Source organism: Camelus bactrianus, chromosome 10 (assembly GCF_048773025.1).
Source record: "Camelus bactrianus isolate YW-2024 breed Bactrian camel chromosome 10, ASM4877302v1, whole genome shotgun sequence".
Lineage (NCBI taxonomy): Eukaryota > Metazoa > Chordata > Mammalia > Artiodactyla > Camelidae > Camelus > Camelus bactrianus.
In genome coordinates this window covers 33,570,654-33,587,396 of record NC_133548.1, presented here as the reverse complement: position 1 = coordinate 33,587,396, position 16,743 = coordinate 33,570,654, and the positions used below count along the sequence as shown (strand labels likewise).

Sequence of the window (16,743 nt, the reverse complement as noted above, 5' to 3'; positions counted from 1 at the left end):
AGGGGATGGGGAGGTTTACTCCCACTCTAGCGGAAGGGTGTGGATGTGGGAGGGGTCAAAGTTTGAAGCCAATAATGCAGTCAGCTGTATCCCTTTTAGAACGTTTCCTTGGCTTTAATGCCATCCAATCCTCTCATGGTACCCCCAGAGATGCATATTGCTCTGAGGTCACTGTACTCAAAGAAGGGATCATGCATCCACTCATCAGTTAATTAATTGGGTCCTAAATTCAGGGCCTGACATTTATTAGGCCCTGGGCAAGGCCCTGGAGCTACAGGGATGCTTCCTTCCTCTTGCGTCCAGCTAAGGGCACGTTCTCTAAACCACCTTCCAAACTCCTGGCCAGAGAGACACCAGCGTGGAGGTCCTCTGAGATCACTCTTAATTTAATTTCTGCCATACTGGTGGAGAGCACGGTAGATCAAACTGAAATATTAGTTCCTTTCCTGCCTTTTCAAGGTGATCACAGAACTGCTGGGATCTGAGCTCACTTGGAGAAAAACATTGCCAGTCTCCACAAGAGGCCCATGGTACTGTGGCTTGGGCTGATGGATGCCCATTAGCTCAGGGCTTCTTGGCCCCAAATAGGTACTTGATTAGTCTTCAGTCCTTGTGAATTGAATCTGTATCAGGCAGGTAGGATGGAACCTTCAGTGAGATTGTGTAAACCAGAGCATACCTCACTCTTCCTCCCCTGGAACACATACCTTAACGCCCTCCAATGATGCCTCATTGCAGTTAGAATAGTGTCCCTCTCCTTTTGTGGCTCACAAGGCAGGGCCCACTCTTGGGCCTCATTCTCTGCTGCTCTCCCCCGACCCACTCTGCTCCAGCCATACTCGCTTTGTCTCTGTTTCCTGAACACCTTGAATTTGTTCCTGGTTGGCATTGGCTCTTCTCGAAACCTAAACCTGGAAAGCTTTCCCCCCACATCTTCCCTTCTGGAATGACTCCACCATCGCCCCCCTCTTCTAGTCATTCACTTTTCTGCTCGGAGGAAACTTCCCTTTCTAAAGCTCTTGCTCAACCCGCTTTCTGTTTCATCCCTCTGTTTTGTTTTCTTCATGGCATTTATTTCCATCTCAAATTGATCTAATTTACTTTTTTTTTGTCCTCTCCTCCCCTGCTGCCCTAGGAATGCATGCTCAATGAGACCATCTCCAGTACCTAGCAATGCAATGGGTGTGTTACACAGTGAGCCCTCAGTAATGTCTGTTAAAAAACTACTGAGTGAACCCATGGATGAATGAATGAATGAATGAGTTGTCATTTAGTTAACCTGTCTCATAACTGGCTACCTTTGGAAGGGAAAAACTTAAACTTTCAGTTCAGAGGACAAGGGGAAGCCGGATAAAAACAGGGTAGGCCACTGTATGCACTGTGCCTTTAATTTAACCCTTTGTCCACCTTGGGGCTGACAGGCTTCAGTTCCAAAGACCCTTCCCAGTGCAACCTTCTGTTGACTGAACCCTACAGTAGTCCCTGTTTCCTAACAGGAAAAGAGTGAGGAGAGGCTAGATTTCCTTTTCCAGATCATTGGGGAAAGGGCTGAAGGCGGGAGGACAGATGAGGTTGTCCTAGCCCGCGATGTCCCGATGAACACGCACTTGGTCTGTCTGGGACAAATTCGGTGCAAGCTTTCCAAATCTTGCTTCGTGACTGCATTACCATCAGACAGAGTTGACAGCTGTTGCTGATTAAAACATTTCCAACTGTGCAATCTGAATTGCACTATTGAGATGCTGAGTGTAGATAGGCACAGCCTTTATGAATGGCTTAAACGCAGTCTTTTAGGGCGATCGCTAGCCTTATTAATATATATCACTGGAAGCCACTTTGCAGTCTTGAGTGAATCATTTTGCAGAACACCCCCTAGCTGAGAGACAGGCTTAAGGGTTTGCCTTTTTCAGACAAGGCAGTGGGTGCTCAGGGCCATGTTTCTCTGCGCTAAGCTTCTCCAACAACAGTTGTCATGGTGTCTAACTTTTCAGGACTCCCCTTGAAAAGTACAGCCATCGTTCTGAGGATTCTCTTTCCTGGCCAGTCCCTCTGCCACTCTCATCCAGCAGGGACAGGATTCTTCTCATTTCCTTCCTCTTTATCATAGGTGTTTGTGCCTGATCAATAGTGCTCCTTTCCTGGTGACGGTGGTGTCAGATTTCATCATTTCATCATTCTCTGAAGCAGGTAGATTCGGGCCACAAACCTGTATCCACAGTCTCCAAATCTAAAACAGCTCAGAAACCCAGACTTTGTTCATAACTCACCTGACAGCGCAACCTATCCTGAGCTGAACTCCTTAGGTGGCAAAACTTGACTTGAACGGATGTGAAGTTATTTATAGTCTTTATTTGTACCAATTAGAGGAAAACATACTTTTTGCTCTAGAAATATTGTGTTTGATTATGGGATGCGGATGCAGATTTTGCTGCAGGTGTATCTAAAATGTGGTACATAGGCCATATTAGCTTTCCAACATATGATACATTCTGAGTTCTGAAATATATTTGGCCCCAAGGATTTTGCATAAAGAATTATCAATAATGGGGAGTGGGAATGGGGAAGGGACAAAGAAACCACAATATCAGTGGGGTGATGGAGCAAAGAGTTGCTTTCCTTTTCCATCCAGGGAAAGCACATCTCCAAGCACTCGTCACTGGCATCCTTGTATTCCCTGCCAGTAGTGGCTTCTGTAATTTCTGTTCTGTTGCTATGAGCGAGTTGGCATTTTAAGCCAAGATGTCTCTTGTTCCTTCTCAGTCACGGGCTTTGGGCTGGACCCTGACCTTCAGATGGATCTTATCACTGAGCTCGACCTCGTGAACACCACCCTTGGAGTCACTCAGGTGTCCGGACTGCACAACACCAGCAAAGCATTCTTATTTCAAGGTAAAGGCACTTTCTCCTTTGTGTGGGGGCGGAACTTCGGAGGAGGGTGTCTGGGGAGTGTTGATCTGGCGTGTGTTTGTCAGAGGATCATCTCTACTTCTCTTGGGTTTCTGTCATGAAGAATGTTCAGAAATACTGCGGGTGTTTAGATACTTGGGGGGGTGTTGGAGGGTGTCAGAGGGGGCAGTAAAGGGCATGGCGATGAAATATTTGGCTTGGCAGTGACACATTTTCCCTGGAGGATTTGGGTGGGGATCTAAAGTGGACTGAATTTGCAAAGTCCTTGGAAGCCATTGGCCAGCCATATTATTTTTACACTATTATCTGTACCTTTACCTATATTCACACCTACTCCGGTATCTTCATCTCTCACTTAATGAGCAGACCATGCTCACAGAGGATGTTTTATGGCTGCGTTTTCTTAGGGGTATAGCTTACATAGTTCTGCCCACTATAAACTTGACTACAATTCATTAAATCACTCAACAAGCATTCATAAGGGCAGTATGGTGTGCTTCTTAAGAGCATGGGCTCTGGGGCCGGACTGTCTGGGGTCAGATTCCAACCCTACCTCTTACTGACTTTGTGCAATTACTTAGCCTGACTCTGCCTGTCCTCATCTAAAATAATAGTACCTACCTTTGGGGCTGTTAGAAGGATTAGAGGAGCCAGTCCATAAAGTGGGTCAAGCAATGGCTGATAACACAGTAAATCCCCAGCAAGTGCGAGCTATTATTGCAGAACTTTTTTTTTTTCAGAACATGGGCTGGTTTTATTTTCCAACAGAATCTTTGTTTTTTTTTAAAATATAAAACAAAGATAAAACAAACCTCAACCCTGCAATCTGCCAGCATGCCTGGTACACAGTACCAGGCAACATGCTAATAGTAAGATTAGTAAAGTAAATAAATCTAGTGAGGGAAACAGTCATAACACAAGTAATTATTGACTTACAATCGCTATACTTACCGTGAAGGGGGTGTATAGTTTGCCAAATGAGAGTATGCAGGGAGAAGTGATTTAACAGAGGTGTGGAGATGGCTGTGGTCAGGGAAAGGCTATCCTGAAAAAGTGATATGTCAGCAGAAACTTGAATGAATAGAAAGGCTGGTATAAAAGGGGTAGGGGCTCAGAGAATTCTGGACAGAGAAAATAGTGTGTATGAAGAACTTAAGGCAGGAACGAACAGAAAGACATTTAGCATTGGCTGAAGGTGGTGAGTGGCTTGGGAGGTTGGCAGGGCGTAGGTCACATAGGGAGAGATTTTCAGCTTCTTTGGTGGGAAGAGTAACTTTATTATTGGAGTTTGACTGAGGAGGCCTTTTCCGTCTGTAGGCAGAGCTGATGTTGAGCTGACATCCGTGAGTTTGAGTGTGCTGATGATTTATGGCCAGTGGCCATTATGAGAGGTGGGAGGTCATGTGCTTCTTAACTGCTGCAAATATTACCCCTGCCCATAGGCCACATTAGTTTTGTACTTTACTCTCGGAGCAGTGGGGGCCTTTGATGAGGTTGAAGCAGGGCAGTGACCTGGTCAGCTACGGTAGTCTGGCATCCTGGATATTCCTCTGTGAAAATGGCTGGGAGCATTCTTTTAACTTAGCCTTTTATGAAGACAACACAGGATTATTTTTGAATGACTGAACCAACATTATGGATGAGATTTGTATATTTCCTGTGCAGAGAACTTAAGCCTTGTCAATGATATACAGCAAATCTATAGATACTATCTAACGATACATAACGAGACTACAGATATGTTAATTTCTACTTATTCTTATTAAGGGAGTGGTGAAGTACGAGGCCTGGTTAAGAGAATACAGACCGGATTCGTTTTTTTCTTTGCATTGTGCAAGGTCTGTTCAGCTCCTGTTGAGAGGCCACCTCATTCTCTATTTCAGAAGTGCCGCTGACACTTTGTCAACAGAGTTGCCATGGAAGCCTGGCTCGCCTGTAAGCTTCATGCAAGTGGAAGGCTTGCCTCTCTAGACACCCTTACATCCCTAGGGCCAGGTGTTGTGCATGGCACATAGTAGGTGATGGATAAACATTCTGAGATGAATTAAAATGTCCTCTGTCCAGTGTGCTCTATGAAAGGCTTGTTGCCTGCTTTATGTGCTAATTGTTCATTCGTTTATTTATTCCACAGGGGTGGGCTTCCTAGGCTTGGACTCTGCTCTCTCAATGATTGACGTGTTCTCTGCTTTAGCAGCTGCCTTTGGGGTGTCTGCCTGGCTCCAACAAGAGGGAGGGATTTTCAACTTCTTTGGTGGGAAGAGTAACTTTATTACTGGAGTTTGACTGAGGAGGGCTTTTCCTTTTAATTGTGATTACCTTGTGATTACCTCACTCAGATAATCCAGATTAATTGTTCCATCTTGGGATCTGTAATGTAATCATATCTGCAAAGTCCCTTTGCCATGAAAGGTAACATATTTCATAGATTTGGGCAATTAGGACGTGGACAGTTTTGGGGAGCCATTATTCTGCTCATCACCAAGTCTGCCCTCTGGCCCCTAATGAGTCATGTCTGCCCCACAGGTAAAATACATTCACCCCATTCCAGTTTCTCTAAAGGTCTCAACCCATTATGACATCAGCTCAAAGTCCAAAAGCTTACCTAATCTCATTAGTAGAAAAGTTCCAATTCTTACTCTCTAAATAATCTAAATCAAGTGTGAGTGGGATTCTGAGTATTATCCATTTTGGAGCAAAAGTACCCTTTTTCTGTGGATCTGTGAAACAAGTAATCTACTTCTGAAATATGACAGTGGGACAGGCATAAAATGCCAGGTATGGCAAGTCCTGTTCAAAAGGGAGAAGTGGATAGAAGAAAGGGGTCACCAGTCCCAAGAAAATTTGCAAATCCAGCAGGGCAAACTCCATTGGGCTTCAAGGCCTGGGGATAGGCCTCTGGCTCTGCCTCGTTCTTCTGAATCACTTTTTTCATGGAAAGTAGCATATGTTTGTAGTTGTGTAATTTTATCAACCTGTTTCTTGCCTTGAGAATTTGGGGAGTCAGTCAGCCGTCTTTCATTTCATCTTCTTTCTGTCCCCTTCAGTCCAAGTTGGCAGTGTTGCTGCTGGTATAACATTCTCAAGAACCCGGCGGGTCTCCCATCCATTAGACAAAAGGCTCCTTTACAGATCTTTCCTAGGTAACCCCATCTCTGTTTCTGACTTCTGCCGGGATGGCTGAGGGGATCCACCAATTACAACTCTGATCTCTTCGAAGAGTCCTCTGTGTGATTGACTATTCTGATTTTTGATCCTTCAGAGGCACTAGCAAAGAGTGGTTTAGCCACACCCTTGGATTTCTTCCAAAGTAGACTTTCCTCATAGTGAATCTCCTAATCTTACTGTCTTTTGCAGTCTGGATAGGCTGGGGATTCTCCATCTAGCCAGTCCTGGTTCCTTTTTGTTTCATAGCTCCTCCCTCCATCCCTCTTTTTCCTCTCACCTTTCACTATAAGCAGCAAAGAGAAACCAGGCTGCACCTTCAACACTTTGCTTGTAAATCTTCTCAGCTAAATGTCCAAGTTCATCTTTTACAAGTTTTACTTTCCACATAATTACAGGGCACAATTCAGCTAAGCTTTCTGCCACTATATGACAGGGCTCCTGTCCTCCAGTTTCCAATAATAGGTTCCTTATTCCTTCTTACCCTCTCTGGCAGTATTTTTCATGTCCGTATTTCTGCTAACAGTCCTTTCATGGTGATTTTAATATTCTCTAAGACAATGCAGGTTTTCTCGACCATCTTTTTACTTCATTCTGAGTCCTCACTCGTGGAATCCTTTACCTTCGTATTTCTACTCACAGTCTGGTAACAAGGTAGTCTAGGCTTTTTCTATCATGAGCCTCAAAATTTTTTCAGCTTTTGCTCATTACCCAATGCCAAAGTCACTTTCCCATTTTAAGTTATTTGTTACCGCAGCAGCCCAATTCCAGGTGCCAAAATCTATGAGCTTCCTATTGCTGCTAAGATAGATTACTACAAATTTAGTAGCTTAACACAAAATTATTTTTCTTTTGTTTAATATTTACCTCACAGTTCTGGAGGCCAGAAGCTGAAAATGGGCTTTAAAGGGCTAAACCGAGGTGTGAACAGAGCTGTATTCTAGAGGATAACGAGTTTATTGCTTATCCCAGCTTCCCGAGGCTGCTACGTTCCTTGGCTTGTGAGTGCATCACTTCAACCTCTGCCTCTGTTGTCACATTTCCTTCTGATCCTGACTCTTTTGTCCCCTTTTCCCCTTGGATAAGGACCCTTTGATTATACTGGGCCCACTTGGATAATCTAGGGTAATTTTCTCATCTCAAGATCCGTAATTTAGTTACATCTGCAGAGTCTCTTCTGCCATGTGAAGTAACATATTTATAGATTTTGAGAATTAAGATGCAGACATCTTTAGAGGGGTAGGGGGTATAATTCTGTGTACCATAGAATGGCTACCCACTGTTGTGAAGAAATATAAACAGTATGATATTTCCAGTGTTCTCCAGGTAAGTCCTCCCTTCTCCAGTAGAAATATAAATGAGCCAATACTGTAATTTTAATTTTTGTAGTAGTCATATTAAACAAGGAAAAAGAAGCCGGTGAAATTAATTTTAATTATAAATTTTATTTAACTCAACATGTGAAAAATACCATTTCAACATATGGTCAATACAGAAAATTATTAATGAGCTGTTTTACATTTTTTCAAAGTCTTCAAAATCTAGTCTGTTTTATAGTTACAGTTATAGTTACAGTATACAGTACAATCACCAGGTTATTCCATACATAGTTTTAAATATCATTAAAAAAACTTAATAGCTTTATTAAGGTATAATTGGCTTATAATAAACTGCATAGTCAAAATGTGCAGTTTGATAATTTTGATATATGCATACACTGGTGAGACCATTCTACTCTACACACCAGCACTAGCACTGCTCTGGGCCATCTAACAAATCTTAAAAGTAGGATCCATAAACTCTGAAAATTGTGAAGCACTATGCTGTATTCCTGGAACATGTAATAATGTACATCAACTATACCTCAATGTTTAAAAAGTGGGATCTGGCCAGTAGGCACATGAAAAAATGCTCAATATTGCTAATTATCAGAAATACAGATCAAAACTACAATGAGGTATCACTTCACATCAGTCAGAATGGCCATCATTAAAAAGTTCACAAACGACAGATGCTGGAGAGGGTGTGGAGAAAAGGGAACACTCCAATACTCTTGGTGGGAATGTAGTTTGATGCAGCCATTATGGAAAATAGCAGGGAGATTCCTCAAAAAACTAAAAATAAACTTACCATATGATCCAGCAATCTACTCCTGGGCATTCCTCTTTTTTTTTTTTTTTTTTTTTAATAATCCCTCCTTCCTCTATTTCCCAGCCCCCATCCCCAGGCAACTACTGACCTTCTTTCTGTCACTATACAGTAATTTGCATTTTCTAGAAATTTTACATAAATTGAATCATATAGTATCTACTGTTTTTTTGGGGATCTGGATTCTTTCACCTATCATAGTTATTTTGAGATTTATCATATAATAACATGTAAAGTGCTTTAGTTATTGGCGGTATATAGTTGGGTTTTTTTTTTTTAAACAATATGACAATCTCTGTTCATCAAGGTATTTAGACCACTTATATTAATATGGTTATTGACATGGTCATATTTAAATCTATTTTTTTTTGCTATTTGTTCTCTGTTCTTTGTTTCATTTTTTTCCTCTTTCTAACGTTTTTTAGATTAATTGAAGTTTTTTATTGATTCTTTTTTATCTCCTTCGTTGGCTTGTTTGTTTCATTATTTCAGCAGTTGTCTTAGGGCTTATAATATACATCTATAAATGATGACAGTGTACCTTCGGGTGCTACAACTTTATGTATATTATAAGAATATTTTATTAGTATACTTCGCTCCCTTTGACATTGTACTATTGTCATACACTTTACTTGTTTTTTCAAACCATGGTTATTTCCTTTTTTTTTTCCAATTTTTTGTGTGCTTTTTTAAAATTGAAGTATAGTCAGTTTACAATGTTGTGCCAATTTCTGGTGTACAGTCATGCATATGCATACATATATTCATTTTCATATTCTTTTTCATTATAGGTTACTATAAGATATTGAACATAGTTCTCGGTGTTATACAGTATAAACTTGTTATTTATCTGTTTTATATGTAGTAGTTAGTACCTGCAAATCTCAAACTCATCATTTCCTTTTAATGTCTTTTTTTGGTTCAGTTAAAAAATAATGAAAGTGATTTGTGCTTTTTAAGGACAATTTAGAAAATCAATATGATAGATATATCCTAGGACTTTCTTATAAATGAACATCTGTTTCAAATGTAAATGGGTCTGAGTCTTTTATCTTTTGGATGAGAGGAAATCCAGTTTTCCTCAGGATTTCTTAAAGAATTCCCTCTGGAAATCTCTGATGTAGAGAGCTGGGGTGGGGGTGTAGAAGGAGAGTTTTATTCTACAGCTCCCTGTCCCCTCTTCTCTGGGGGCCGGTGATCCACTGTTTTGCTTTGCTTCAGCCACTAGGCCTGCCAGTGCTCAGCCGCTCCCAGCCCTAGTCTCCCTCTGCTCTTCTTCCTCCCTTCATCCATCAATGCCTTTAGTGGGGGTCTCCTCTGGAGTTTTTTTTTTTGACGTATAGTTGCTGTACAATAATATGTAAGTTGTAGGTGTAAAATATAGTGATTCACAACTTTTAAAGATTATGCTCCATTTATAGTTAGTATAAAATATTGACTATATTCCCTGTTTTGTATGGTGTGTCCTTGTAGCTTATTTATACCCAGTAGATTGTTCTTCTCCCCTGTCCCAGTGTAACCTCTCCCCTCTTCCCTTTCCCCACTGGTAACCACTAGTTACTGTTTCCTGTGTTCTGCAGTCTCTTTTGTGGATTTACATTTCCATCTGGTATCATTTTTTATCCTGCCTGAAGGACTTTAACATTTCTTATAGAACAGGTCTGCTGGTGATGAATTCTTTCAGATTTGGTGTGTCTGAAAAAGTATTCACTTTTGAAAAATATTTTTGCTGGATATAGAATACTGGGTTGACAGTTTTATTTCTTTCAGTACTTTAAAGATGTCGATCTGCTGCCTTCTCACTTACATTGTTTCCAACAAGAAATCTGTTAGGATCCTATCTTTGTTCCTTTGTAGGTAATGTAACTTTCCCCCCTGCTTTTAAGACTTTCTCTTGTCACTGACTTTAAGCAGTTTAATTATGATATACCTTGGTCTGATTTTCTTCATGTTTCTTGTTAGAAAAATTTTAGCCATTACATCTTCAAATATTTTTTTTCTGTTCCTTTCTCTTTCTCTTTTTTAGGTACTCCAATTATGTCTATATTAGGCTGCTTAAAGTAATTTCATAGGTCACTGTTACTCTGTTCATTTCAAAAGTTGTTCTTCTCTTTTCTCCCTGTCTTTAGAATAGTTTCTATCTCTATGCCTTCAAGAAATTTTCTTTTATATTGTCTGCTGTTAGTATCATTGTTTTTTTTATGTCATATATTATAATTTAATTTCTGTAAGTGATCTCATATGGTATTTTCCTTTCTCTTCCTGGCTTACTTTACTTAGAATGACAATCTCCAGGTCCATCCATGTTGCTGCAAATGGCATTATTTCATTCTTTTTTATGGCTGAGTAGTATTCCATTGTATAAATATACCAAAACTTCTTTATCCAGTCATCTGTTGATGGACATTTAGGTTGTTTCCATGTCTTGGCTATTGTATACAGTGCTGCTATGAACATTGGGGTGCATATATCTTTTTGAATTAGGGTTTCCTCTGGATATATGCCCAGGAGTACGATTGCTGGATCATATGGTAAGTTTATTTTTAGTTTTTTGAGGAATCTCCCTGCTATTTGGCTCCCTGCTTAATGGCTGCATCAAACTACCTTCTCACCAACAGTATTGGAGTGTTCCCTTTTCTCCACACCCTCTCCAGCATTTGTCATTTGTGAACTTTTTAATAATGGCCATTCTGACTGGTGTGAAGTGATACCTCATTGTAGTTTTGATTTGTATTTCTCTGATAATTAGCAATATTGAGCATTTTTTCCTGTGCCTACTGGCCAGATCCCACTTTTTAAACATTGAGGTATAGTTGATGTACATTATTACATGTTCCAGGAATACCGCGTAGTGCTTCACAATTTTCAGAGTTTATGGCTCCTATTTTTAAGATTTGTTAGATGGCCCAGAGCAGTGGTAGTGCTGGTGTGTAGAGTAGAACTAATTATTTCCCATTACTGAGGTAAGACCTTCCGTACTCTCTACCCAGTGCCCCATGAAGCGTGAGGTTTTCCAGTTTGACTGGTAGAAACAGGTACTATTCTTGGCCCTGGGTATACGCTGGTCAGTGTTGCCTTTTGGGTGTCTCTTCTCTGTCTCGGGTAGTTTTCCGACTTGTATGCACTGATCAGTAGTCAGCTGAGGAAGTTTCATATTTTTCTCTCTGCTGTTGTCTCTCATGTATGCTTTCCTGTGAAATCTAGGTGCCTCGGTCTCCCCAGACTTCCAGCTTCTTCACCTCAATTCAGGGAGACTGCTTTGCCCGCATTTCTCCTCCTATGACACAGCCTGGAAATTCTCTCAGAGCAATACGTTTGGGTAATTGTGGGGCTCTTTTCTTTTGTTTTCCATCTCTCAAGGGTCACTGCCCTTCATTGACTGATGTCCTGTGTCTTGAAAACTGCTATTTCATTGAATATTCATTTAAAATTTAAAAGTAATTCAAATTAAATACAATTAAAAATTCATTTCTTCCACCAGACTAGCCATATTTCAAGTGCTTAATTGCCCAATGTGGCTTGTGGTTACTATATTGGACAGTGCAGGTCTAGAGAGGCTTAGAGATTTTATTGTTTCACCATAGTTCAGTTAATATGGGTAAGCTACAAAATCCTATCTTTCAAGTTTAATGCATGGTAGTAAGTAGCAAACCCCTTAAGCTCTCTACCTCAAAGTACCTCTATTTATTCATTGATAAAATGGGGGTAATGATGGTACTTATTATACATGGTTGTAGTGAGGATGAAATACATTAATACACATAAGGTGTTAGAACTATACTTAGCACTCGCTGGGTTACATGTGAGTCCATGCATTTTGAAGTAATAAGGTATAACTTTGGTCTCCTCCTGTGTGTCTTATCTATCTTGTATGTTATTAATGTCAGATTTTAACCTTCAGAGGTATGCTGGGATAGTGGGAAAAGCAGAGGATTGAGGAGAGGGCAGAAGATCAGGGTTTAGCACTTTCTTTGTATTAATTTATTTTATCCTCACTACAGCCATGAAAGGTAAGTACTATTATTGCCCCATTCATTGATGAGTAAATGGAAGTACCTTGAGGCAGTACTTAGGGGGGCCGGTGGATATGTCTCTTAATGTCTTCAAGCTTCAGTTTCCTCAACTGGAAATGGGATTGATTATAAGAATTAAATGACAATGTATGAGAAAGTTCTTTGAAAAGTATGAAGGGTTGAACACAAATCCATTATTCTTTCCTTCCTTTCTTCCTAAGTCTAGCTCTGAGTTGATGTGTATTAAGCAAGTGAAAACCTTCATTTCAATGCTAGCCTATTAATAATACTGATACATTTAAATAGAAAGCTCAGTAACCTGGAAACACTCCTATCATACCAGCTCCAAAGCCTGATAGGATTTATTTTGTGGCTACTCAGCTTTTTAAGGTTATCTTTGTCACAGCTGTCCTTGTAGAGTGCGAAGAATTGAATGAGTAACATTTTTATTATCTTCTTTCCTGAAACAAATTATATTTTAATGGGGGTTGGGAATGGGGCAGAGAGAATGAATGGCTGTGTGTAAGACTGGCGGAGGTCTTCTCTAAGCCGAAAAACAGCCTAAGTACCAGCGTCAGAGTTTCAAAAATCATTTTGCAATACCTGCGCCTTGGTTTGAGGGGGACTCAGAGGAGTCCTGATGGTTTGGGACTGGACTTCTCCCTGACTGCCAGTGTCTTAGTGTTGAGTAGTTGGGAAGGTGTGTCTGCCCATTGGTGTTTCATTTATAAAAGTGAATTAGAATGTGCCTGAGCGCAAATTCTTTAATGGGTTGCTTATTTTTTTTTTCTTTCTTTTTCTGTCTGGAACGTGCTACCTTTTAGCAGTTCTACGTTAGGAGAGTTTCCTAAAGAAAAAAAATAGTATCTTTCAAGTAGCTTGTTTGAGATAGAACAAAGGCTACTGTGGGGGCCTTTGAGAAGATTGAGGCTTTTGGCACCTGTTTGCATTCTAGGTTTTGAGCTAGATGTGGTGGGAAACACAGGTGAGGAAGGCAAAGATCCTGGCTGCAAGGAGGGTACGGTCTAGAAGGCAAACATGGCATGCCCCTGACACTCTAACGGAGAGAGGAAGAGAACTGGTTTGCATTGGAGCGGGTGTGTGTGGATAAAGTCCTGAGTATGTTGAAGAGAGAAATTTTTTCTGACTGGATCACCTGGGGAAGGCTCCCTGGGGGAGGTGGCACCTGAACCGGACCTTGAAAGATGGATAGGAATTAAATATGTGGCTCCTATTTCATAGGAGTGCTTGAAGTTTGAGCTATAGTTCTTAATGCTTAGAAAATCTGAGTAAGATGGAGTTACCCAAAGGGTTTGTTTAATGCTGATCTTCCAGATTTCCTGCCACTCACTATTGCCCAAGTCCAAATTGTTTTTTCTGTTGATTGGATGCGCCTAGTTGCTAATTACCGCTGGGAGCATTTACGAGTCAACCTCACTTTGAGTAGAGTGATTTAGTATAACTTTGCATTTAATCAATTAGTGGAGTAATTTAATTCACATACCAGCATCTCCCAAATATAGGTATTTTTGCTCTTGCCAAAACAAACAAACCCCCCCCCCCAAAAACAAAAAACAAAAAAACCCCCCCAAAAAACCCTCAAACAAGCTGTGGGAGTAGAATGGATTTTCAAGTTCCTCTCTGCGGCAAATTAACACCTGCACTGGCATATTCTGAAATATCATTCAATGGCTGTGTGACTAAGTGGATGTCATAGAGCAGGTAAATTCTGTATTTATTTCCCAAATCTGCACACTTCTAACATCTGCACTAAAATCTATTTTCTCAGTCATGCTCCTTTTCCTGTCAAATTGTACGTTAAAGAAAGCAAAGATGGAGAGAGACAGCGGAGAATGTAAAAAGATAAGAATTCTTTTTAGAAACAATTAAGAGCCAATTCTACACTAACAAATTGACTCTGGGCAAATTACTTTACCTCTTGGAATTTGTTTCCTCTTCGGACATCGAGTAATGATGATAATGTCTATGATACAAGATTTTTTTAAGGGTTAATTTAGATAATATAAATTTATTATAAGCCACAAAAATTTAAGTGTTAGTCAACACTGTTATTAAGAGTATTTATTCAGAAAGTATACTTTTTAAATTAAATACATATTTAGGGATCTACTTTGTGCTAAGCACTCTTTCAAGCACGAGGTCCATAGTAGTGAGCAGATCAGAAAAAGGCTGGTTCTTAAGGGGAAACAGACAATAAGCAAATAAATAAGTATAAAGGAAATTCAGATAACTTCAAACAATTCATGTATTTAAATTCAGGAAAATATTACCGTTTCACTTTCTCTCAAGGATTATATATTTGCAATTGCCTACTTACTTAATTCCTAATAAGGATGGATGACTGTTGTCTGACCTGGATTTTTTTTTTTTTAAGGGAGCTTACCTCAACTCCTAAAATTTATTTGCCTTTTAATCCTTCCACCAACATTCCTATATATGTAATATTTTCATGTCCATTATGCAGATGAAAAAACTGAGCTGAGAGAATTCCAGTATTCATGTTAGTTGTAATGTGAGCCATGGGGTTTAAATTCAGGAGTCTGTCCTTGCATAGTTTGTGTCTTACCCCCAGCCCACCTCCTGGTGGTTTTCCCTACTTCATGAGGATGGGAAAGACAAAATAAGTGCAAGATGATAGAGATATGGCTTCTTCTGAGGGAAACCAAAGGACAATCTGTGAAAATATCTTTTGGCAGGTATTTTAAATCAACCAGGCAGATGGTGGTTTTGTAAGTTGGTGAATTCCATATCCTAGCATTTTTTTTTTTTAATAATTCCTTCACTTGAAGGGTCTTGCTATTCAGCAATCACCTGGAGATGAGCACCTGCTAATCTGTTTGGCTGCTTAAAGAGAACATGCAAGAAGATCAGCATTAACCAGGGAGCTACACTTTAATATGTGTCCACTTAAAAGGTAGTCTCTGTGGCCGTTTGACCAGAGAGAGCGCTGTGGGAGAATTAGATCTGCCATGACTGCTGCGCTATTTGATGAATGCTGTGATTCTTAATTGGGGTTTATTTTAGCATATTGGGACTAAATTCTTTTCTGTGGGAACACATCTCCAAAATTAGAATGTTAATCAGTGGAAAAAATATGATTTGATATGCAAATATTTTATTTAAATACAACTTTTCATGGATGCAGCCAGTGTATGAAGTGGAGCCAAGATATACTGATATGCTAGGCTGGCTCAGTCCTAGTGCTTACAGTCTGTGAAAAAAAAAATAAGGCAAACAGACCGTCTGGCAGCATGGGGTCTCAGAGCATGCGTGGACTGCAAGCCTGGGGACCCAGGTTCCAGCTTGGCTCTTTTACTATTGACTCCTGGGTAGATCCCTTTACTTCTCTGGGCCTCAGATCTTTAAAGTCATAGGGGTTTCAGCTCGACAAAGAATTATTTCACAAAAGGAAAGAAAAATATGGACAAGCACAAAACAACAATGCTGTAGAATCAACAAAGGTTAATATTTGGTCATAGTATTGAGACTTAAAAACACTGCAGATTAAGTTGACGTCCATATAGTCCTCTCCCTGTTCCTTTCCTCTCTTACCCGCCTTAAAGGCCACCACTAACATGCTTGATAAGTATTTAGTTCATTTGCATTTATATAGGTGTATGTGTGTGTGTGTGTGTATGTGTGTACACACGTGCACACCTGTGGGCTTATATGTGATCACATTTGTATACATACGTGTGTCCATATACAAGATATGTAACAGCAAGGGCACATGTCTCAGGGCTAAATGTACAGCCTTTGGAGCCAGATGGCCTAGATTCAAATCCCAGATCTGACTCTTACTAGCTCTGTAGCCTTGGGGAAGGTCTTTGACCTTTCTTTGCCTCATTTTTCCCATGTGGAACGTGGGGATAATGAAGCATCTATCTCAAGATTGTTCTGCGGATTGACTAGATTCATGTAATGTGTCAGAATATTATCGGGCATATAGTAAACAATCCGTAACTGTTAGCTTTGCTTTGTGTTGTCTAAGACATTATATAAATGGCCTCATCATACAGCATGGATCTTTCTGAAGCTTATAATTTCACTCGCCATTATTCTTTTGAGGACATATGGATCTGGTTCGTTAGTTTGAACTGCTGTGTAACACCATGAAGTATTCATCTGTTTGCCTATTGATGGGAACTTGGCTTGATTCAGATTTCTTTTTTTAATTGAAAAATATTCTTTTAATGTTTGATTTGCTTCTTTTTTGTTGAAGTATTGTCAGTTTACAGTGCTTTGTTAGTTTCTGGTGTTGGCATAGTGATTGTTATACATATACAGATATACCCCTTTTCATATTCTTTTTCACTATAGGCTATTACCTATATTGAACAGGTATTGAACATAGTTCCCTGTGCTGTACAGTTGGACCTTGCTGTTCATCTATTTTATATGTAGTAATTTGTATCTGCAAATCCCAATCTCCCAATTCAGATTTCTGACAAACTTCAAGGTCCATCTTTGTATATGCCTTTGCCCATGGTTC

At 40.0% G+C, this 16,743-nt stretch overlaps 1 protein-coding gene across 2 annotated transcripts in view; it reads left to right on the top strand.

Moving 5' to 3' along the window:
• NELL1 (neural EGFL like 1) overlaps window positions 1-16,743 on the top strand; it is a 755,554-nt gene that overhangs the window by 5,688 nt on the left and 733,123 nt on the right. For both annotated transcript variants that reach the window (XM_074372235.1, XM_074372234.1), the window contains exon 2: window positions 2,761-2,889. In XM_074372235.1, coding sequence (XP_074228336.1) covers window positions 2,761-2,889 — 129 coding nt within the window. The remainder of the gene's footprint in view (window positions 1-2,760; window positions 2,890-16,743) is intronic.